This window comes from Anomalospiza imberbis, chromosome 3 (assembly GCF_031753505.1).
Source record: "Anomalospiza imberbis isolate Cuckoo-Finch-1a 21T00152 chromosome 3, ASM3175350v1, whole genome shotgun sequence".
Taxonomy (NCBI): Eukaryota; Metazoa; Chordata; class Aves; order Passeriformes; family Viduidae; genus Anomalospiza; species Anomalospiza imberbis.
The window spans coordinates 98,630,467-98,653,352 of NC_089683.1; the positions used below are offsets into that span (position 1 = coordinate 98,630,467).

At 45.6% G+C, this 22,886-nt stretch overlaps 2 protein-coding genes and 1 long non-coding RNA gene across 9 annotated transcripts in view; 2 read left to right on the forward strand and 1 right to left on the reverse strand.

The window, feature by feature from the left end:
• Positions 1-12,703, forward strand: part of LOC137471544 (uncharacterized) — a 38,525-nt gene extending 25,822 nt beyond the window's left edge. The window contains exons 2-3 of the long non-coding RNA XR_010997686.1: positions 7,140-12,039; positions 12,425-12,703. This is a non-coding gene — a long non-coding RNA (uncharacterized lncRNA). The remainder of the gene's footprint in view (positions 1-7,139; positions 12,040-12,424) is intronic.
• The window catches only part of EHD3 (EH domain containing 3), a 30,310-nt gene extending 15,319 nt beyond the window's left edge, over positions 1-14,991 (reverse strand). The window contains exons 1-3 of the mRNA XM_068185964.1: positions 14,437-14,991; positions 7,539-7,715; positions 2,719-2,816 (exon numbers count right to left, since the gene is read on the reverse strand). Of these exons, the coding sequence (XP_068042065.1) occupies positions 2,719-2,816; positions 7,539-7,715; positions 14,437-14,663 (502 nt within the window). The 5' untranslated portion in view covers positions 14,664-14,991. The remainder of the gene's footprint in view (positions 1-2,718; positions 2,817-7,538; positions 7,716-14,436) is intronic.
• Positions 14,992-16,150: 1,159 nt separating this feature from the next.
• Positions 16,151-22,886, forward strand: part of CAPN14 (calpain 14) — a 43,720-nt gene continuing 36,984 nt past the window's right edge. For 6 of the 7 annotated variants that reach the window (XR_010997689.1, XR_010997687.1, XR_010997691.1 and 3 more), the window contains exons 1-2: positions 17,675-18,990; positions 22,010-22,188. The gene's annotated coding sequence lies outside the window, so the exon portion shown is untranslated. Of the gene's footprint in view, positions 16,872-17,674; positions 18,991-22,009; positions 22,189-22,886 lie in introns of those variants that run through there. The other variant, XR_010997688.1, reaches the window with a different exon arrangement.

Below are 22,886 nucleotides of genomic sequence, written 5' to 3' on the forward strand. Positions count from 1 at the left end.
AGTCGAATGACCACACACTGTAGTCACAGGGCCAATGTGCCAATTTTCTGCCCTAAGTGCACTTAATTGCACTGGGGGCAGAGAAGTCCAAGAAGAACCTGTTCCACAGGCTGAGAGAGGCTTCCACTTCTCCAAACATGTAGAGCATGCAAAAATGTACAGAATTGGGACTCCCCTTTAGCCTCCTCAGCTGTTTCCAAATGTTTGCAGAGGCATTATTGGCTTGGGTTAAAGTACACCAGTGACTTTTGTAACAGTGCACAGCTGTGCTATAAGCATGTTCTGGCATTGCTGGCATTTATTAGAGTAGCTGCAGAAGTATAGAATTCTGAGGTTAGAAAAGATCTTTAAGATCATTGAATCCAACTGTACACCTAGCACTGGCCTCAGCCCATTGATCTGTTCCATCCATTCAGATCCCTCTACAGATTCCTCTGCAGAACCTTCCCACCTGCCAGCACACCATCACTCCAGCCCAGAATGGTGTCATCTTCAGATTGGCTGAGGGTGCTCTCACTCCTCTTGCCTAGATCATTAAGATATTAAACAAGACTGGCCCCAGTGCTGAGCCCTGGGCAATGCCACTTGCGACTGGCTTCCAGCTGGATTTAACTCCTTTCACCACCACTCTTGGCCTGCCCATCCAGCCAGTTTTTCATCCAGGGAAGGGTGCACCCATCCAAGCCATGAGCAGCCAGTTTCTCCAGGAGAATGTGAGGAAAACAGGGTCACAGGCTTTACTAATGTTTAGGTAGGCAATATGCTCAGCCTTCCCCCATCAAGGAAATGGGTCACCTTGTCACAGCAGGAGATCAGGTTGGTCAAGCAGGACCTGCCTTTCATAAGCTTGTGTTGCCTGGCCTGATCCATGATGATGATCAGCTCCATGACCTTTGCCAGCCCCAAGGTCAGACTGACAGGCTCTAGAATGGGGCACCAAGACCCACTGGAAAGCTGACAGAGAAATTTTTGCAGAAGGAGCAGCAAGAAGTGCCAGTGTATTCTGCAGGAGGGTATTTTTAGTTCTGTAAACAGCTGAAAAGTAGGAAAATATTGCAGTACATGTCAGCATTTGAATTAGTGAGGAGGTTTGGAAAAGGGGCTTGAAATGGGTCCATTTTGACTCACCTATACCTTCTTTTTATTTTTTTTTAATAACAAAAATACTTCCTCCTAAGCAAGTTTCTTTCACTGTGATAGTTCCACAGGAGAAGTGATTGCTTTCAGTGGCATTTTTTGACTGGAAAATGTCTACACCACATAATAGATTTTTTTATCTCCATAACACTTTCTGCTGAGGGGAGGAATGCTTGCACAGCATATTTTTCAACCTTCTCATGAAGGCTGGCACACCTTGGAATTTCTGATCCCCTAGCAGTGCAGAGGCCCATACTGAAAAAAGTTAATGTGAGGATTTTTTTGTGAACTGTAGCTGTGCTTTATTGACACTTCTTTGCTAGCTAAGGTTCCTCTGGTGGAAAATCCCAGCAAAACAAACAAGACCTGGCTCTGTGCGAGGTGGCTGCTCGATTAAAACAAAAAAGGAAGTTTCCAAGAAAAAATTCAATGCAAAAGTGTCATAGAACTTGGAAAGTCATGACTCATCTGAAATCTTATGGGGCAGAACATGGAAATATGGCTTCAGTACTTTGGGGTGGAGCCTGTGCTGCTGAAACTCAACTGTACACTGTTAATAGGAAGTGTGCATGAGAACTGATCTCAAACCTGAATGCTGAGATTACTGCTCTTGGCTTTCTTCCAATGAAATGGTGCATAGCTCCCAGCTTTATCTAAGGAACCTTCCAGAAATGCAAGCTATGCCACCATCACCTTTCAGAGCAAGAAGGTGACCACAGAGGTTAGGTTTAACATATAAAGATGTTGCCCACTTCAGAGGGTGACTCTGAGAGTGACCTCAGAAGTTCAGTAAGAGACTCTATGCTATTCATCAGCTCCAGTTACAAGGGTCTGTAGTGACAGGACAAGGGGGAATGGCTTTAAACAGAAAAAGGGTAGGCTTATATTGGATATTTAAGAGAAATTCTTTACTGTGAGGGTGGTCAGGCAGTGCCACAGCTTGTCCCGAAAAGTTGTGGATGCCCCATCCCTGGAAGTGTTCAAGGCCAAGTTGGATATGGCTTTGAGCAACCTAGTCTAGTGGAAAGGTCCCTATCTATGGCAGGGGGTTGGAACTAGAGGATCTTTAATGTCCCTTCAAACTCAAATTACTCTAGGATTTTATGATTTAGTGTCCACAGGCTTTCCAGATTCCCTACTGCAATGAGGAATGTGAGTACCAATGGTTCTTAAACTCAGTCCAGTCCTGCACTAGATTTAGGAAGCCTAGCCAGTGCAAGAAACCAGGTAGATTACAATGGGGACCTTGGCTATGGATCATCAGTAAGCCACTGAAAGCAACTCGTTCTTCAAAGCAGATAGGTATCGCTTGACTGCGATAGAAATCTCTTCCATGGGGAAATACTGGACTGTGACACAGGTACTGCTGACCTTGTCAGCAGCCTTCCCTGAAAACATCTAAATTCTCAGCAGGAGATTAACCATGACCCTTTGGTCTCCATTTGCAAAGAAATGCTGTAGTTCTGAGAGGCTCCCACCACTGCTTTTATCCACAGCTTGTCTAGTTTGAAGTGGAAATCATATAGAGTTCCTTTGGTTTTCATTCCTGTCATTTAGAAGAGAACTGAACTTGGGACTTACCTCTGCTGATTCTCTGCTTTTCTCCAGAAAGGATTCCTGGTGTATCAATGACGCTGATGCTCTCTAATACGGGATTAGGTAGCTGGGCACAGACAAACCTGTGTGGAAAATAAATGTGTCTTAAAAAAATAAAAAATGCAAAACCATGTCATGATGTGCTGCACATCACAGGCAGCATAGGTCATGTCAGACTGATCTCTCAAGTCTTCTGTTAGAGCTTAGAGCTACTGTTACTTAAAGAAATGAGAAAGAAACTAGAACACTTTTCTCTGTTTTGCTGCCTCTGGAACATGGGTCTCAGTCATGACCTATGACAGACTTTTTATATGGGCCCCCAAGTTGTGAATTATGAAAATATTTGGGTTTTTGTTTATGTGCTGTTTAGATTTTAACAAGAAGTGGTATTTGTTTTTCTTTGGTTAAGTGTTCCCCTGAAGAGTCCTGAACTCAAGTGAACTGAAATAACTTGCTTTAAAAAAAAAAATCAGCAATTCTGTAGGACTTCTGTTCTCTTTCAAATCTGTCTTAAAAAGACAAGAAGTGTGCTATTGCAGCATGGAAGTAGTAAAGCATAGGCAGCATGAGATCTCAAGAGGTGGCTCAGTCTATTCTCTTGCCTCAAGGCAGGATCAGTCAGGTTATTTGTCTAAAGTGCTCTTCAAATCCCTAACAATGCAGACTCACCAACATTTGCTGTGAGTCTACTCCATTACTTAATAACCTTTACAGTAAATCCTCTTTTTTAATTTCATATGCTATAATGCCCCTCAGTCACAAACACAATTGATGTGGAAAATTATTTATTTTTCTCCTCTTGTCACAATGCACACTATTGTCACCCTGCTCCCCTCAGTCTTTCCTCTACAGAAATCAGTTTGGTGGTTATTTATTTCTTTTTCCTATCTCTTCCAGTTCTCTCTAGCTGCCTTTCCAGCTCGTTTCTAAATCCCTGAAGACCCTTGCAGCCTTCCTTTGGGTCCTCTCAAACTGCTCCACATATTTCTTCTTCAGGCATGATGCCACAAGCTGACATACTCCAGCCACAGCCCTGCTAGTAGTGAGCACAGCGGATGGATTGCTCCTTATCTCTTAGACTTGACAGTCTGTTTATACATCTCTGTGACAAGTTTGCTTTTTTAACAGCAGTATGACAGTTAGCTCACATTCACTTTGTAATTCACTGCTCCCCCTCTGCAGCCCCATTTATGTGCAATTGCTCTTTAGCTAGTTGTTCCCCATCCTGTATCTATGCAAATCACTGCCTAAGAAGAGTCACTTGTGCTTTGTGGGCTGCAGCTCATCTATTTCAGTTGCTAGTAACAGCAAAGGACACTAAAAGTCTATCTGCTTCCGTAGCTCCTGGTAGCATTTCATGAATAGCCTTTTTGGGATGGCATTCCAGGCAGCTCTGAGTGTGTGTGTGTGTACATATGCATATTAATAGGGTGGTGTGACATCCAGGCACAAAAAACATGTTACTGTGGGAGGAGGCAGAACCACAGAGGATGGGAGTGGCACAAGGACCACTCAGTGCAGTCAAGGCGGATGCAGCTCTGCAATGATCTGAGGAGTGTCTGGTTCTGCAGAAGCCCCTGCACCTCTGAATTCCTCCGGCCTATGCCACAACCCCATTGTTCTACTCGTATGACTCCAAGAAGATTCTGATAAGAGTGAATGCTCACGGGTTAATGAGTGTCTCCTCCCCTAAGCTGTCAGCTATTTCAGACCATGTATTACAGCTTCCCACATCCCCAGCTTGGCAGGTGGCAACAGGGAGCATTTCTGAATGTGTAATAGCTCTTATCAAAGAGGGGGACTGGCTTGATTATCCTGTTGAGTGCCAGGCACAGCAGCAGAGAACAAAAGGCTCAGGAGGTCATGTTATTCCCTTGTCCTGCCAACCCAGGTTTGCTCTTCATTGTTAACAGCCCTGAGTACTCTTTGTGCTGTAATATTAAATGGGGCAGGGGGATTTTCCACCAGTTTCTCTAGAAAAAGTACTCCGCAGGAGATTTCAGATATAAGGTCAGAGGCCAGCATGAGTGAGTGCATTCTGGCTCTTTTGGCAAAGTTAAGGCTGCTGGCCTCCTGTTGTCCCAGCAGAACTGCAGGACCTCAGGGAGCTCGACCTAATTCTGTTTGGGGCCATATGAAGGGAAGAATGCTGTGCCAAACTAGAGTTTCACTACCTCTACAGGCAGAGCATAGGGCTGAAGGAACATGTTATCTACCTTTCCAGCTGTTCAAAACCAGGACTGACTCCACCTTAGCTTCCCAAAACAGACTTTGGGGATGGGGGAATTCTTGCAACCTCGTCAATGTGATACAGAACTAATGGGCGAGATTCCTGAATTTGCTCCAGGCCCTTGGTGCCAAACAAGTCTTCCTGATAACAAGGTGCAACTTCTCATCTCTCTGGAATCTTCCCAGAGGTGGGGGTTGGCCAGCAGAGTTGGAGAAAGGAAAACAAACCCTTCTCTCTATGTCTAGGAACAACCTGGGGCAAGAAGAGCAGACAAGAGACAGGATTCTGCAGACCTGCTATCCTCATTTCAGCCCTGGGCAGCCCTATCTCCCAGGTATGGGCAGATGCTCCATCTCCTGGGAATGAAGGGAGGGAAGATACAGGCTCCGAGCAGCATAATTTGCTTGTCTCCCAGCCAAATCCTGAATGTACCAGTCTTCCTTTGCTTCCTGGAAAGCAGCAGATCCCAGTCTCTGCTGGAGAAGGAGTCCCAGCTAAGGGTGGATGCTCACTCCTGGAGCAGCAGGCTCTGCACTCCACAGGACCCAGTGCTGTGGGCTGCCACCTCTCAGCCAAGACCAGCTTGGCCTGTGTGAATGCTGCTGCCTCATGCTGCTCTGCTCCCTTCCATTGATGCTCACAGTCAAGTGTTACCTTTAACCATTCTTGGGCAAAGCAGACTTCCCTATGGCCACTCTTATCTCAACTTAGAGGTGTGGCCCCTGCAGTTTAGTTCCCTTCTGCAAATTTCTTGCTCCCAGCCTCCTATCTGAGGTCAGGGCCTAGGCATATATGTAGCAGCAGCAAGGTACATGCAAAGCAGAGATAGCTCTGCTTGTCCCTAGCCCAGAAACCAGGCCCACTGAAGAATAAGTGTGGGTGGCTTGATCTGGTCCAGTGGGTGCACCAGGACTTACATCTGCTAAATTTCTGGCCCTCTGAGTCAACTCTTGCGTGTGTTTAATTTCCTAATTAGCTGGGCATTGGCATCTGCATTTTCAGCATGTGATGTTCACACAGCTGAGCCAGTCCCCCTTAGCGTGTCTCCTCTGTCAGTTTAGAAATCATTACTCCCTCTTTTTTCATGTCAGCAAGAGAAAGATGTCATTAGCTGCTGTGGCTAGTCCTTGAATTGCTAGAAGGACTGTACTTAGGCTGCTGCTGAACCACTGCTGTGTCCCTCTGCCCTGCTGCCTGCACAGGCTTGACTCTTTCCTCAGGAGAAGGAAGAGTAGAAGAAGCATAACAAGAGCACAGCATGATACAGTGAACTGGGTTAATGCATGCAGAGATCCCTTGCTGTATCAGGAGCAAATTGCATTCAGGACACATCCATCAGGCTAGTTCAGAAGTGTTTGCTTTTTTGCCCCCCATGCGTGGCCTAATGTTCCTCCTCTGCAGTGAACTGTCTGCCAGCTGTGGCTGTTCTTGGCTAACAGCTGAGCTGCTCTGAATTATGTCCTCTTTATCCATGATCTCTGCACTCCAGGCAAGAGGCCTGTTATTCTTTTAGGACAATGACCGTTCTGCCCTGGCATAGGGAGTGGGCAGTCACCTGACCTAACTGTTGGTCAGGTGCAGGTGTTCTGGGCCCTACAAAACAACTCAAAAAAAACTTCTCAAAGTCTTTCTGGTGCAGGACCATGTTGATGCATTTGAATGATGTGCAGTGATCAGATACTGCTTCCTGTCACCCTGAGGTACTGTGAGGTTTTCTGTATAGCAGTGACTCCAGCTAGGTCCCTCTCCTGCGAGCAAGTTTCTCCCCATGCTTCTCTGCAAGCTCTTTCCCTGCCTCACTGCAGCCTACACCAGCACTCCCGTGGTCAGTGCTGACAGGAGATGCTGCACCCTCTGGACAGTCATTCTCTAAGCTTGGGAGATCGGATGGGAGCCAGAGCCCAGCCCATGAGCTGAGCTGTTTGGCTGAGCAGCTGCCATGTTTCCAGTGTCTCCCACAGTGTGTGAAGGGAAGGCGTCGATGATGGGTGTTGTCAGTTTGCTGCCTTCTGCAGCACAGCTTGTGCTCATCTAGGATATGGGTGTGCGCTGCAGGCTTCCTGCGAGGCCTAGATCCAAAATCTCCCTATGGTTGGGCTGGGTCTAAGGGATGGAAAGGTTAAATTCCTCATGTCACAGAGCCTCTGTCCAAACACCCTGCTACTCTTTTTTACAGGAAACACATTAGAGCAGCCATCAATTTGCACCTGAGGTTGTATGTGTAAGGCATGGGAATGGAGAGAGCCTGGTTTTGATAACAAATGGAAGAAGCTAGAAATACTGAAACAGGGGACAACAAATGTAATGAAGATATTTACCGCTAGTCTCCTGTAGGATAAGCTTAGGCTGTGATGTCATTTTTGTTTTGTTTGTTCAAGTAAAATGAAGGTTTGTCACACTTGAATTTATCAGCCCTTCAGCAACTGACTTACATGCATCTGGTAGGACTGGACTGGTTTGCATCAGCCATGTGGACCAGAGGAAAAGAAGTGCTTTATACCTTTGCATTACTTGCTGTGCTGCTCATTAGGTTCTAACTTTACTCTGCAGAACAAGAGAGTTCTTGGGTACTGACCTGTTCAAAAAGGCATTGCCAAAGGCATTGAGTTTCCTGAACGGTTTTTTGGGATCCACCACCAACGCATTTCCAGGAACGATTCCTTCCACATCTCCTTGCATAACTGCTATAAAGGAGTCAGTTGTAGGCTCTGGTCCAATCCTCATCCCTGGGAAATCCTGCTCCAGCAGGTACCTGTAAGTGAAAAAACAGGGTGTGGGCATGAGACATGAGCTGCTAAGTCCTAAATGAGTTGTACTGAAGATTGCAGTGCAATTATGAAGCTCAAGAGCATGGATCCTTCTGAGACTATTTTTAGCACTGTCACTCAATTGTTTGATAAATGTCTTGGTAGCTTTTCTACTTAGGATCTCAACATTGAAAGCTCATTTAAGGTGGACTAAGAAATTAAGATGATTATAGCTGCTGGGAAGAGATTCTCATTGTGTTGCATCATTTTGTGTACTTCAATCCTCAAGACATTTGGAGTAGACTTAGCACAGCGAAGTAAAAAAACAGCAGTTCACCGCAATCACAGAGTTAATCCTACTACACACTACTGTTAAACCACTACAATCCTGAAACCCTACTGGCTCTTGGTGTCAATATTAATTACTTTGCTGCTGCTCATTTCAACAGACTCCAACAACTAATGTGCTTAGCCATCAGTCCAAATCAGTTGCTTAAATGCCAACTTCCCTTGCACTTGACTGAAGTCTCAGTCTCTGTCCTTGTGTGCTTCTGAAATGCAGCCTCAGGCCTGCACTACAAACTACTCAAGCATATTGAGCTCTACACACGTGTGTGGGGGAGTATATTCCAAGCTATATATCAAGCTAGATAGCACACCAAGTACAGCATCCCTTATTATTTCCTGAAGGTAGTTTGGCAAATTTCGGGGAAAGATAGTCAGCCATGGGGTTGTAGGGCTTTGAAAAGGACTCTGACAGTATATCCCAACTGACCCTGCCAAATTCAGGGTGAGTCAATGGTGTGTGCATGGGACAGTTCCCTTTGGCTCACAAAGGTGCCAAATGCCATCAATGAAGCCAGACCTGTGTTTGTGTGTGTGGGTGCAGAAAACCACCTGCTGCTGATGCTGTGCTGAAAACTAAGACCATTATGTCCATGTGGCTTGCAGAAGGAAGCTAGAACTGGTCTAGCCCTCAGTATGGGATGGTGTCAGAGGTAACAAGGAATAAGCTCTGGCTAGTTACAGGAATAAAATGACTACCAGACTATGGAAGTTAGTATAATAATGTGTTGCTTGTTGCCAGAGGGTAGTTGGCACTCCCTCTTCCATTGCTTTGACCTAATCCTCAGTAGATAGAAAGATTAGTTCAGCATTGCTGTGATGTTAAAACTAGATTATGGGGATGTGGAAAAGGAAATAGGAGAAGGACTGGATATTTTTTTCACTATTGAGACTGTTATGTCTAAGCACCAGAATTGGTTCACTCAGGTGACTCTCAGTGAGGGAAGTCCCTGTGTGAGGGACTATAGAACCATTGGCATGAAGGCTTGCGATAACTTTTTAGGGATTCTTGCTCTCACTGTCATTTCAACATAGGTAATCACTATCTAGTGTTTAAGGAGCAACAAAAAAAAATGTGCAGGCTATTTATTGATACCATGTCAGCAAATGGGTCTTCAGTTCCCAAAAAGCAAGGCCAAATCAACTGGATCAAGAGGTAAAACAACCAAAGGTATACCCAGGACAAATCACTGATACTTATCTGGCTTGGTACACACTCATACTGCAACAAGAATACCTCCACAAATTATATATCCATAATTTCCTTAGGAGATGAGCACACCTCCTTTACTGGTATATTATCATGTATTTTCTTGTATCTTTTGTCCAAAGTGATTTCCAAGTCCCAGAAGGCCACCAGAAGTGACTCTTCTTAATTGCAGAACTCTGAGATGTAACAGCAGCTGTTGAGCAGCTCCTAAAAGACCTGAAATAATCCAGGAAGACAGCAGCCCTCTGACCTCCTATACTAGGGTGGATAGATCCTATTTATTAAAAACTTATGAAGGGTTTTCTCAAACTTTTCTATAAAAGTGGGTCATTGCTTGAGAAAAGCAGACTGCAGGTAGTGCTGGTGATCACAACACCTCTTCCTGGCAGCCACAGCAGCTCCTCTCTAGCTTGAAGCACCTGAGAACAAGGAGGGGTTACTTCTCTCCCACCAAGGGCTCTGTAAACTATCACCTGAATGTTCTTGGTTCAATTCCCTGGGAAGCTCTTTACACTGCTCAGCTACTTGCTAGGTTAGAAGCCACTTGGTCAGACTTTGGAAACTAAGCTTGTGCCTCCTAGATGGCAATTCACTAGTCCCTGATAGACATTACTGTCAAGCCAGTGGCTTTATATAGATGAAAATTCACTGAATCCATAGAAGTACATCTTTGCATTCACCCCACGCAAATACTAGAGAGAAAATAAATAGGCAGTGTTAACAACTGTCAAATATAACAAGTGAAGGGCTTTTGAGAAAGGCCCCTTACTCCTGATGTCAGGTTGCAGCCTTGCTGTAACAACCACTTTTTTTATTTTTTTTGAGGCTTGAAATACACGTGTAATATGACAACTTTTGAGCAGAAGTAAAAATTTGTTGAGAGGGGGAGTTGTTTGTTATTTATAGACAAAGCTTCCCAGAAAAACTAACCAGAAGTCCTGCATGGAATAGCAACTCCTCCAGACAGACTGTTTGAAAGAATTTTATTACAGCTCCACTCAGCTAATGTTTCAAAGCATTTCTGTGTTTATTTCTTGTGTAAGACTTAAAAAAACACAAAATAAAAAATCCCAACAAAAGTACAAAAGAAGTAGCTACACACCAATGTTATTGCCCTATGTGCAACAAGTGGTAGGAAGCCAGAGAGATGAAGATGTGTACTGCCCACTATCACAGCATCTATTTTAAGTGAGGCCTTTCTGGGAGATTCGGGTGCATTGTGCAGCAGGGTGTCAGCAGCATAAGAATCTCATTGTGCAAAGGACAAATACAAGGGTTTTATTGACACTGCCTGATGTGGGGAAGGCACTTCTGCTCAGCAGTGACACAGCCTGCCCTGGCTACCAGAGGCAAGCTAGAGAACACATGCAGTTGTCACATTTGTGGGGATTTCTGGGAGAGAAGAGCAAACAACAGCTGTGGAAAACACCAACCACCAGCAAGCAATTTCCTCTCCCAGTGCTGCATGCCTTAAGCTGAGCTGATGAACACCTTCAAAGGCCAGAGGGAGTGACTCCCAACCAGGTTAGGGAAGTCTGCGGAGTATCCCAGGCAGGAGAGGAATAGGTTTTATATGCCCAATCTGCTTTTCAGAGAAATGTCTGGAGTCGGTAAGTGGCTGGAAGCATCATGCTGTTTGCCTATTTCAGGTCTGTTCCCGGGAAGGGCCAGGGTAGGAAAGCTGTGTTAGTGCCAGCCCCACTTGGGGTCGCCTTTCCCAGGTGGATTTGGAGATGGTAAGGAGAGGCCGGGCTCCCTGGGCAGGAGTCAGGAGTGCCGCAGGATGTGGGGGAAGGGGCTGCCTGCCTGTGATGAGTCATGCAGGAGCCCTGCAGGATGCCGCTGAGCATGGCAGCAGAGGTGATGCTGAGCGGAACGGGAAGAAGGGCAGAGCAAGAGGAAATGGTGACAACTGCCTGATGCAGGCACAGATGAAAGGCTCAGGGCTGCAGAGGGAGGTCACACCAGAGCTCTGCATGTAGCCTGTGACAAACAGTGTGGAGAAGCCAGGACGTGTAAATGATTAGCTGTAGGAGGAAGGGGAGGGCTACACCAGAAAAGCAAGCTATGTTGACAGTTAGTAGGGCTCTAGCAGGCTTGTTTATTTTATTAGCAGGATGGCTGGACTTGAGCCAGGATTATTTTTAGAAATTACCGAGGAACCTAAGTTAATTAGGAGAGTAATGTTCTGTCCTGTACTCCCACCCTCTTACAGGAAACATAAAAAGCAATAATGTTATAAAGGCAGGCTCCAGTGAGATCCTGCAGTGGCTGTCACATACTCCCAGGTAGAGGTTTTGCCTTGCCCTAACCAGCACTGACTTTCAGCCCCCAACTCTGTGGAAAAGCATCAGCCAAATGTATGCTTAGGAGAGAAATGGGAGTGAGCACAAAGAGATGATACAGCAGGAAGCAGGAATGGAAAAGCTGCATTAGCAATGCTACACGTTTCACATAGCACAGAAAGGCTCAGTTCTGTGTCCCTGCAAGGAGAAGAGGGAACAGCCTGGCTCCACTGGAAACAAACTATGCTCTGGTCTCGCTTCACTGGCTTGGACCCACAAAACTCACCTCCCTCTTCCCTGGCTCATCCTCTAGGACTGTTTCTCACTGCTGATGTTGACTGCTTTTTTTCTGCCATCAGCTCCTGATGAGAGCGCAGCCTCACTGCAAGATGCTGCAGCTTAGGTGCTTCAGAGTCTTGCATTTCTTCCTTGTTTCACCTCAGATCCCCCAAAACAAGCAAAGAGGTTTGGAAGACAGACACTCCTTAGGTAGGTGACTAAGGGTCTTTTTTTTTTTTTTTTTTTTCTTCCGGTAAGGTGTCCTGGGATCCAGGTAAACGAGGACTGAGTTCATTCCACATGACTGCTTAGTGGCATTAAGTCATCTCCCTAAATTGCATGGCAGTACAAGCAGGATGCAATTTAAGAGTGGAATTGATACATAAGGATAACCCTAATTATCCCCCATCCTCACAAGATTGTGGACAGAACGTCCAGGGCCTGTTTCTTGCTTCACTCTACTGCTAAGACATAATTGTTGTCAACCCTCCCACTTCTTTCCCCCAGCCCCCTCTAACTCCTCCCTGCTCTCAGCTTTAGCTCCCACTTGCCTTCCCACAATAACTAATGGATGCTAATCTGGTGCTTATCCCAGCTCTTTAATGAGCAGTGCCTGCAAGCTCACGCTGGAAGCCTGTCACGAGCAACACAAGGTTTTCTGGCCTTTGTCTGGGAGCACACTGGAGTAACAGACTCTCACACTTCTCCTACTGTTAGAGACCCTGGGGCTCTACCAAAGTTCTCAACTTTCACCTTCTTGGGCACTATTTTAAACAGAAGACTCTTCCTTTCTGGACGGCCCATTTGGCGCCCCAGTGAAACAGAAGATGCCGAAGCTCCTGGTCACTTTTGCTTGACCATCATCTCTGTAGGCTCATCCCAGCCATGTGCCTGGAGAAAACCAGGAGAAGAGGACACAAGGACAAGTGAAAAGCAGCTGTCAGAGTCTCAGATCCACTTGCTGGTACCAAAAAAGTTGTTGCTGCCATCCCACATGAGCAAAGACTCAAACTTCTTTTGCCTGGAACATGCTCTAGGCACTCAAACTTCCTGCAAAAGGAGCTGTGGCTTACAGAAGAAGGACTTCCCTGAACAGAGAGATGCAAAGGCAGGAAGTCTCTGCTAACAGCATGCAGGTAAGACTGCAGGGAAACTGACTGATGCTGACAATCCAGAGGAAAGAATTAGGAGGAGATGCTTCAGTTAGACAGTCTTATCAGGAATTCATCAATTCCTTGTGTTCAGGCTCTGAGTGTCTGTAACCCAGAGGACAGAAAAAGCTTTCCAAACAGGTTTGTTACTAAGTCACAGCACAAAGATCTGAGGTGGAACTAGGCATTTCTGCTATCCTCTCTATTCTTCAGAAGAGTAACTCCCTTTGCAAACATGTGCAGAATGCTTTTTTGGGTCTTTTGCGCCCCTTCACCATACACCTGACCTGCCTTTTAACTCTTAAACTTTGTTTGCCAGGTACATGCCAAGGTAGCAGAAATGCATTCTGTTCTTGGCTCCTGACCAGGAAATTTAGCAGCAGGAATATTACAGCACATAAAAAAAAAAAAGCCCCTGCATTTCTCAAGGTCGTTCCTTTAGAGGTACAGTCAAGTTGATTCACCTCTCTCTACTCTCTGCAGTTCCCTCCTTCACCAAGAAATACTGGTAGAACAAAGGGCTGGCTGCCTGTGGCTCGCGTCCAGATTTACACTGGGGTAATTCCACAGATTTCAACACAGCCACACCAGAAAAAGGCTGGAATTTAACGCTTAGCTTATGAATCACATAGGAAACACGGACAGCGCAGCTTCAGCTATGATCCCAAGGGAAAGGCTGCTGCAAGTTGAACTAGCAGCATGGCTGAACAGAGATCCCTGCAACGAAGTCCAGCGGAAAAGTTTAACCCTCTCTGCGACAGTTTCACATCATCGAAATGAAAGAGCTGCTTGCAGCTGTTCTTTACATTCGAAAGGAACTTGCTGCTCCCAGCACCTCGGCCGAGCAGGACACAGTTAAAACAGGGCTCTCCTTCTGGAGCCCTGAAGAGGGGCTGGTCTGCCTGCACACATGCTTCTCTAAGTGGGCTCTGAGTGTTGACTCTGGGACAGTGCAGAAAAAGACAGACACACACAAGCGTGTAACAGCGACGACTGCAAATCAAAGCACCCCCTTTAAGGCTGCCTCACCACTCAAAAGCTACAGCAAATTGAAAAGAATCGCCGTTACAAGGGTCAACCCGGGCAGTGCAGGCACGGAATGCCCCGCGCGAGGCTTCCCAAAGCCTTTGCACTTTGAACGGCCGGGAGGGCCCCAGTGACTCACATCTCCACACTCCTGCCCTGCCTGCACTCCTCAGCCCTGCCCTGGGCTACTTTTTGCCACGTCGGTGTTTCATGGGACATCTTACACCACCCTGTGCTTGCGAAGGGATGCTCTGCGTTTGAGTGGACGTGACTTTTCAATGAAAAGCTGTTGAGGGGATGCGAAGGGGGTAACAGAAGGGGCATCAAGCGATAGCACAGGTAGCAGAGACACATTCTGCCCCACCTCAGTGCCCGGTCGTCGAGGGTGCAGGAATGCCTGGGAGGGGGGCAGCAGGCAGCGGGATTTTACCTGATGAAGGTGGTCTTCCCAGTGGAGTACTGCCCCACGAGGAGCACCATGGGCTTGTTGTCGAAGTCGGCATCCTCCAGGGCGGGCGAGTGGAACTCGTGGAACTTGTAGTGTTCTTCCAGCGGCAGCAGCTTGGTCTTGTAAAGCTTCTTCAGGCCATCGCTGACCGTTTGGAACACCTCCGGGTCCTTCCGCCGACGGTCGTCGGTGCCCAGCCAGCTGAACATCTTGTGGCCTCCTGACGCCAGCTCCGCGACGACCACCTGGGCTGGGCTGGGCTGGGCTGGGCTGGCTGCGAGCGCGGGCTAGCCGCGCATCCCCCTCAGGCCGGGCGGGCCTCGCTCCGCTCCGGCGCCCACCCGCAAGGGCCGTCCGCCCTCACGCCACTTGCGCCGGCGATTTCAGCCCGAAAGCGGTCCCCGTGGGAGGCTGAAGGAGCGGCTCGTCCGCGCAGCCCCGGCCCAGCGGCACCGGCGGGCGCCGCCTCCCTTCACGCCGCCGGCTCCCGGCGTGGGCATGGCGCGGAGGCCCGGCCCTCCAGGAAAGGGGCGGGCGCCGGAAGCTGCCGTTCCTGGCAGGCGCCGCCCGTTCTCCCCGGCGGGTGAAGCCGCGCTGGGCGCCGCCATGTTGGACAGCGGGAAGGGGCCGGGTCCCGCCGCGCCCCCTGAGGGCCGTTGAAGGGAGTTGCAGCCCGGCCGCCATTTTATTTCCTTTCTCGCCTCGAAACAGACCTTAAATAGACCTTATTTCCTTTTCTCTTCGAAATAGACCTTAAATGAACGGTTCACTGAAATGAACCGTGCGAATGCAAATCTGAGAGGGAGCCGGCTGCTCCTGAGCACTGCCAGCCTCATCTTCGTCTCCAGCCTCTCACAGAATGGGTCAGGTTGGAAGAGACCACAGTGGTGGTCCAACCTCCCTGCTCAAGCAGGGTCATCCCAGAGCGCATGGCACAAGATTGCGATAAGATGGTTGTGGAATACTCTGGTGAGGGACACTCTGCAGCCCTTTTGGGCAGTATGTTTCATGTGTGGTCATCAGCACAATAAAGAAGTTCTTCCTCATACTCAGGTAGAATTTCCTGTGCATCAGTTTCTGCTCGTTGCCTCTTGTCCTATTGCTTGGCACCGCTAAGAAGAGCCTGGCTCCATCCCCTTGTTGGCCCCACTTTAGATATTTACACACCTTGATGAGGTGTGCTCTTAGTTGTCTCTTGGGTCTATCCTTTCCCCAGCCCAGTGACTGGGCTGCACTGCTGCCCCTCACTTCGTGGGGTTCACAGCTCTGGTTGTGCCTGGAGGAATTCTCTATCTAAGCAGATGAGATGGGCAAATTATCTACTGTCCCAAATTCTTTATTCCTCTAGCAATGAGGGATGACAGGACCGCTGCATAGGTTTTCCAGGAGTAGCCTGAGGATCGGCATGTCCTTGGGGCTGGCCATCAGCTCTGCTGCCAGGCTCTCCTCATCTCCACTGCACAGCTGGGATAAAGCAGGATTTTTTTTTTTCCTAAAATATCTCCTAAAGGCTTTTTCACTTCAGTCCATCCCATGGGTCCGAAAAATGTGGCAAGAGGCAGTTTTGGAAGCAGTCCTGCTGTGTGGCAGTTCCTGCCCTTTCCCAGCGATTTACAGCTGTGAGGAGCCCACACCTTGCATAAGCAGAGTAAGCAGAGGCAACTCTGCCTTAAAACTTCATCCCCCCTGCCACAGGACGGGGGACATATGGAGGCTGTGTGGTCCTGTGTGCCGGAACAATGATCCAGGTCCATTTCTATGCCTTCTACTGCAGGAGAAGACACTTTCCTTGTTCCCATTGTGTGATCCTAGGCATTCCTATGCTCTCTGGCATGACCTGACCCAGGCGGTGCAAGCGATGACTCCAGGGATCAGTTTTCTTTTTCTGGAAGAACATAGCAGGCTGACTGTATTTTCTGAAGATCAGACTTTTCTGCTTTCCTGCCAATGCCTAGGCTGAAAGTGGAACTGATGTTTTGAAACCTCCTTAAGACCAATTTCCCTCATTTCTTTAGTTTTATAAATAGAGGCTTTTGGCTTTAAGAATTTGATGACTCCTTTCCAGTGAAAACTCCTGAAAATGAAAGGCCCCATAGAATCCAACATGTTTTGGCAAGAATTACTCATTTTGTAGGAAAAAAAACTCGCTTTCATCTTCTAGATAGTTCTGCCATTTAAGGGCTGTGCTCCTCTGATGGCGCTCTGGCATTTCTACAGCTATATATGGAGTCTCTTTGGTGCTTGCTTGTGTTATCCTCAGAGCTGAGTAAAGGCCAGGCCAGGAAGCCTTTGATTGTAAATCTCCCCAGGCCACCTTGGTGCCCTTCCTGAATGCAGCAAATGGGGAGCAAAGCAAGTTTTCTATTGTGCTGACTGCCACAGGTATGGCAGAAGCCCAATTGTTCCCCATTTACAAGGTGAGGATATTAATCATTAAACGTCACAAGTCATAAATATATATATCGGATAGCTAAATGGCCAAAAAAAAAGAGAAAAATTCTTTGCCGTGGCTGAAGAGAGTCCCTTTCCTGTGGATTCATTATCTCCGGGGCAGATCACAATGAAACTTGACAGTCTTTATAGACTTTCTGTAGGTATCTCACAAACATTACACATTTTTGTTTATTTTCAGTCTGTTTTCTTAGCCATTTGAGACTGACTTCCTCAACAACTATCTTTACCTTGAGGTACAGAGCTTGCCAAAAACAAAGGGAAGTAAAATTAGGAAAGGAAATTCACAGTGTAATTAGGTTTTTCTTTCTGCCAGAATCAAACTGAAAGTTTTAATCTCTTTCTATTCTTTATTCCTTTTAATTTCTTAAACAGAGGTGTTTTAATGGATGGTTTTCTATTGGATAGATTGGTCTTATGGTGCAATCTTTAGTAAAGTGAAGGGTTTTTTTTAATAATTTACATTTTTAAACTGTAGAAGCTCTCCCTTGACTGCCCTCCACAGAAGCCACTCTACTGCAGTGTTCAGAACACATCTCTGTCTGATATTGGTGAGGATCTGCTACAGTCCTCTACTATAGAATTTGTCTTTATTGTTAAGATATGATGGATTTAACTTTTAGTCCTGTAATTTCTCAGTCGTGTCCCTGCTTTTGGTAACAGGGCTTGCAGTCACTTAGCTGGATGCTTACCTTGACCAGGAGAGAGGGGCTTGCTGGAAAAGCTTCACTTCCACTTTGATGAAAGTCAGTGAGGCTGAACTAAGTCATGTAGCATTTGCACACAAAATGAAACATGAGGTTTTGGGGGCAAAGCACAATGTTGTAAAACTGAAACTTGTGAAATGGTGACAAATGTGTTTGCTTATCTGCAGCCTTAGGTTGGACAGGTTTTCTTCCTACAAAAGATCATCTGAGGATGGGGATATTGAAGTCACAGAATCTGAAAAGATGTGGTGACTCAGACAGTTTCAAGAAGCTTGTGGGAGCAGTGTAGTTCAGTAAAACTAACTTCCTGCCAGTGCAGTTACTGCCACTGTTTGTCCATTACCAAGTGTGAAACCTGAGGAGACGGTGTCAAAAGTTCAGGTGCGGATGGGTTCAACAGGGAATAACCAGGGTTGTGGGAAAGGAAAGAAGGGAGAGGAAGGAGCAGCAGCCCCCCAGAATTAAACCAAATATGCTAACCTGATAAGTAAGGGAGGGAGAGTTTCCTCTGGTTCAGCTGGATCAAAATTCTCAACTGCCTGCTGGTGCCATATGGCCTGTGTGGTGACATAAAATTGTCTCCAGAGTAGTCTGTTCCTTGCCTCGCTCATTGCTTTGCCTTTGCGACTCAGAATGCTCCTGCCTTCCTCTCCTGCCCTCACTGCTCCTTCATATTCCTCTGAAATATTTCCCATTACCTTTCTCCTACCATTTTTTGGGTGTCTTGCTACACACATGCATGCACATATACATAGTGTTTTTCCCTACCCTCCCTATACTGCTCTTAGCCCCTCATTGCCTGAGGTGGAACGAGGTGCTGGTACCCAGAAGTGCCCCCAAAACTGGGGAATGTGGGGCTGGATAATGTACATCCAGTGAGTGGGAAGCATTCTTGCTTCCAGAGAGCTCCCTCCTTAGATCTGTTTGGCAAAGAAAGCTGCTTGTATTGCACATAGGGGACCTGACTAATGGGATGTCTCTAATAATGCTGGAAAGAAAAATCCTCTGAGCCTTTCGCCATCCTTGCGATGCAGAAGCTTGGTCTATAACTCTTGAATGATTTTGTCCGTCTCTGCCATAGGACATACACCTCCATCAAACTTACATAAATGTTCTTTGTAGAAATTGATACGATTAACTGATTGACAAAGTGTCGTGTCCCCATCTGTTCTGAGAAAATATGGGGGCTTTGAGATTATTTCCTCTCTGAAATTTTTCTTACCCAAAAGCAGAAATCCTGTTAAAATGTATTAAGACACAGTTGAACATAGCTTCCTGTTTTACCTTGCCAGTGATTTATGGTGAGACTTGGATTTTTGTGCTTTGAATAATCGAGTGACAAACTAAACAAGGAAACTGCTGTCCACAGAAGCAATGGGTGAGTCAAAAGGTAGTCTGCATGATGGGCTGACCTATTCTTTCATGTCTTACGTGGAATATTTTGCATTGAGATCTCCAGAATTTTCTGTCATTGCTCAATATGTTTTTTTTTCCCCACCTCCTGCTTCTACCACAGTGTTTGATAGGTTAGGACAGGCTCTTGGGGTTACGTATGCAAGGCATATATATACATGCACATAAATACACACATAGGGAGAGATGACAAATATACTATTTATGAGCAGCAGGCATCACTGCCAGTTATCCTTTGCTGTGAGAACACACCTGGAAAAGGTAGGACATCAAATGCCAAGTGCTACGTAGAGGGATTTGGTGGCATTTAGCAGTTATCTCTGGCTAGCACAGAATTAGGATTTTCCAGGGTTTAGAAGGGAGTGTAACTCTCACCCTGTTAAGATGAAGCTGTCCTCTGGGATCAGATGGAGATATTAGTTACACAACACAGAAGCTGCTGCTGTGCTGTTCTTTGGAGGTGTTGAAGGGAAAGGCAAAAAGTTTGTATCAGCAAACGTGGGAAGGATGGGTGTGATGTAAAGCAGCTAGATGAGCCACATCAGCTGCCCTGCATGTCACAGCTCCATCACTTCTGTCTGCCAAGTGGTTGGCAACACAGGCTGGTGTTTTAGCTAACCCAGATTTTGTGCACCCTTGTTCTCTCACTTTTGCTATTTGGAATTGGTTTGGCTGATACTCTATCTCTTAAGTATTCTGCGGAGATGAGAAATTTCATCTGTCATTAGAGGGACTTCTGGGTAGTCAGAATATCTAATGATTGGGATGCTTACGAATAGGATGTTGTAACCTTAAGTGCTAAAGGACAGATCTTGAGTAAATGGGATTTTCATATTTCCACTGATTTTGACGTAGCTAGGACAATTTCCATAGCAAAGGACAGGTATTTTAAAATCTCATCCAGAGTCTTTACAAGTGAATCTTTGTCAGAGAGGTATTACTTGAAGTTCTGAAAGCCATCCAGGCATTTTTGATACCGACTTTTTGTTAAGATCAGTGGCAGCAGGTTCACTGCTTGAGCTTGAAAATCTCAGCACTAGAAGGTGCTCATCAAGTTTTGAGCCAATAATCTAAGCACAGGAAATGCAGGGGAAGGTCATCCACCTGCCTCTATATTCATTCATTTAGTGAGAAAACATAGTTCAGTGCTTCTTTTCAGGATATTTCTGTTTGCTTTAAAAGCCCACAGGAAGACCAGGAGTCAGCCTTGAGGATTTTTTTCTGAAATATAGCACTCTGTTTAATCAAAGACTAGAGGTTGTACCTGCAAATGATGTTTTTATACTGTTTTGTTTAGAGACTAATAAAGATTAACAAAGCTTAATATACTCACACTATCATTTTGACTAATGACTACTAATTTCTGTAGCTAATGTTCTGCTGTATTACATGAATGGTTGTAAAAAATGGCCCTGCATCGTTTGTTCTCCTCACCCTAAAATTTGTTATTTTGCATGTAAACATTTACTGCTCTGTTCTACACAATCAGGAGCAGCTCCTCAGCCCAGATTTGGATTGTCTTTGTTAAATCAGAAGAGCTGAGCTCTGTCATCCCCAGGTTTAGCCCTCAAATTGCCCACTGTCCAAGTGTTGCCTGAGGTAAATCCTCTTGTAGAGTGAGTAAGAGGCTCTCAGAGAATTAATTCATGGTCCAGTTACTTTTACAAAAAGTGAAGGATTTTCTATGGATTCTTCAGCTTCTCATTTCAAGACTTAGGGATGAGGCATTTAAGATCTTGAGATAGCTCAGGGGAGATCATAGGATGCTAATGCAGTGGAAGGGCTTAGATCAGATGGTAAATATGCTAACTAGGGGAATGTGCAAAGAATAGAGAATCAAATCCATTTAACCTACTGGCTCATGTCTTCCCTCTAAAGCTTTTAACCTCTGTCTGCTACACTTGGCTGCTTTCCCTTAGAAATTTTAATTGCTGGAAGAGACATGCACACAATCTGCTCTACCTGTGCAGGAGGACTGATTCAGTCTGGCTCAAGTACCATTGCTGAGTGGAGTACAGGAATTTACAGCTGTACCTGGTGCCTGCTCATAAACAGGGCTGTGGCCAGGCAGAAAGTTAAACACAAGGTGGAACACTTGCTGTCTGAGAAGTGACTGCTCATGACACATAAAACACTTCATTGCATCTTTTGTTTGAAAATTTCCAGGTAATTTGGAAAAGAGTTCATAACAACACACGGTCAGGTTCATCTGGGAGGTTTTCAAAACATACAAAGTAGCATCATTGACTCGACATGCTCTGTTACAGTCAGGGTCACTGATTGAATTTCTTGAAAATAAGGCTACACGTTCATGTGCTTTAAACCTTCATTTTTGAAAGCACTGTTTTTTTCATACTATCTTTGGGTTTCAAGACCTTTATATAAAACTCAATTCTTTTTTCAAATAAATTCTAGAGTGAAGTGAGAACTGGTGAAAATTAAAACAGTTTTAACTTAATAGGCACGGTGACTACTCTGCACTCCCAAAACCCAAGTCTCGAATATTTGTTCTTCACTGTAGCTCAAAGTGTGCCAATTGCTCTCCACTTTTTTTCCTGGGGAGCAGCAGAATGAGAATTTTTTCTTCATACATGTTTTGCCTCCCTATGTAAAGCACAGCTGGTCTCCAGGCTCTTTTCTTCCTTTGTTTTTCTCTTAAATCTGTCTCTGTCTGTTGCTCATGTAACTGCAGCCGTGAAGGCAAATGGCTGTAAAAAGGAGAGGGAGGGAGGGAGGGAGAGACAGCATTATTCATCTAGAGAAAAAGTAAGCAAGTTGTCAGGCACTTAAATTCTTTTTCATCTCTGAAATGTCTACAGTACAACAGAAAATAGAATTTTCATTTCCAGCGTTATCTTTTGAAGATTTTCTCTTGGTTGCCCTTGAGGGTCAAGCTTTGTGGATCACTTGTAGAGTGGGTTTATAACAAATGAGGGCTCTGTGTGGTTGAACAGTACAATGTGTGGTTGGTTGTTTTCTCACAGGGACTGCTGCTGACCTTCAGCTTTGATGGGAGTAACAATCAACTGGTGCCTAACTGAGACCAGCATCCTCAGGTGCCTGGGGCAGGGATTTTCAGTCCCAAAGAGCTTCCTCTGTGTGGCAGCCTTCCAAATACTGTATCATTATGTCATGTGAAGCATTTCTTTAGCTTTGCATCCTGGTTAGTTTTCTCACTGTACTAACTGATTGTATTAACCTTTTTAGCACTGATGGAAGTGATTTGCCTACTGAGATTTTAGTCATGATTTCTCCCAGTAAGGTGTGGTGCAAATCTTTTACATTGCTGCTAATATTAAAAAAAGGCCTAAGACATCACTCTCTGGTGTTTTTAGTGAGGGGATGAGAAACATCTGTCTTGAATGTTACAAGGAAAAAAATACTTCACCATGCAATTTCATGTGTGAATCTGTGGTGTTCAGCAAGATGGAATGTGAACTCTTGGGGAAGATCATATCTTTCTCCAAAATGAGGCAAAAAGGGCAAAATAACTATCATAGGAGTGTGAGTCGTGGCTTTCTAAAACCTAATGTATTCCATTTTTCTGTTAGTCTTTGTTTTATCTTGGTTTTTTTTGGTTGGTTTTTTGGTTTTTTTTTTGTTTTTTTTTTTTTTTTTTTTTTTTTTTTTTTTTTGGGGTGAGGGGAGGGGAAATAACTTCATGCCAGAATGTGATTGAATAAAGACTGTCATTCATGTTTGCAACATGTTATGAAAATATCCTGGAGAGCCTAAAATAGTGCAGAGAGAGACGTAGAATAGCCATGTCTACAGCTTCAGAGCTCTGGTAAAAGCCAGTGGGGTCACTCATTTTGATTTCACTCAGATCTACAGTGATATTAAAGCCTTGAAAATGCAGTG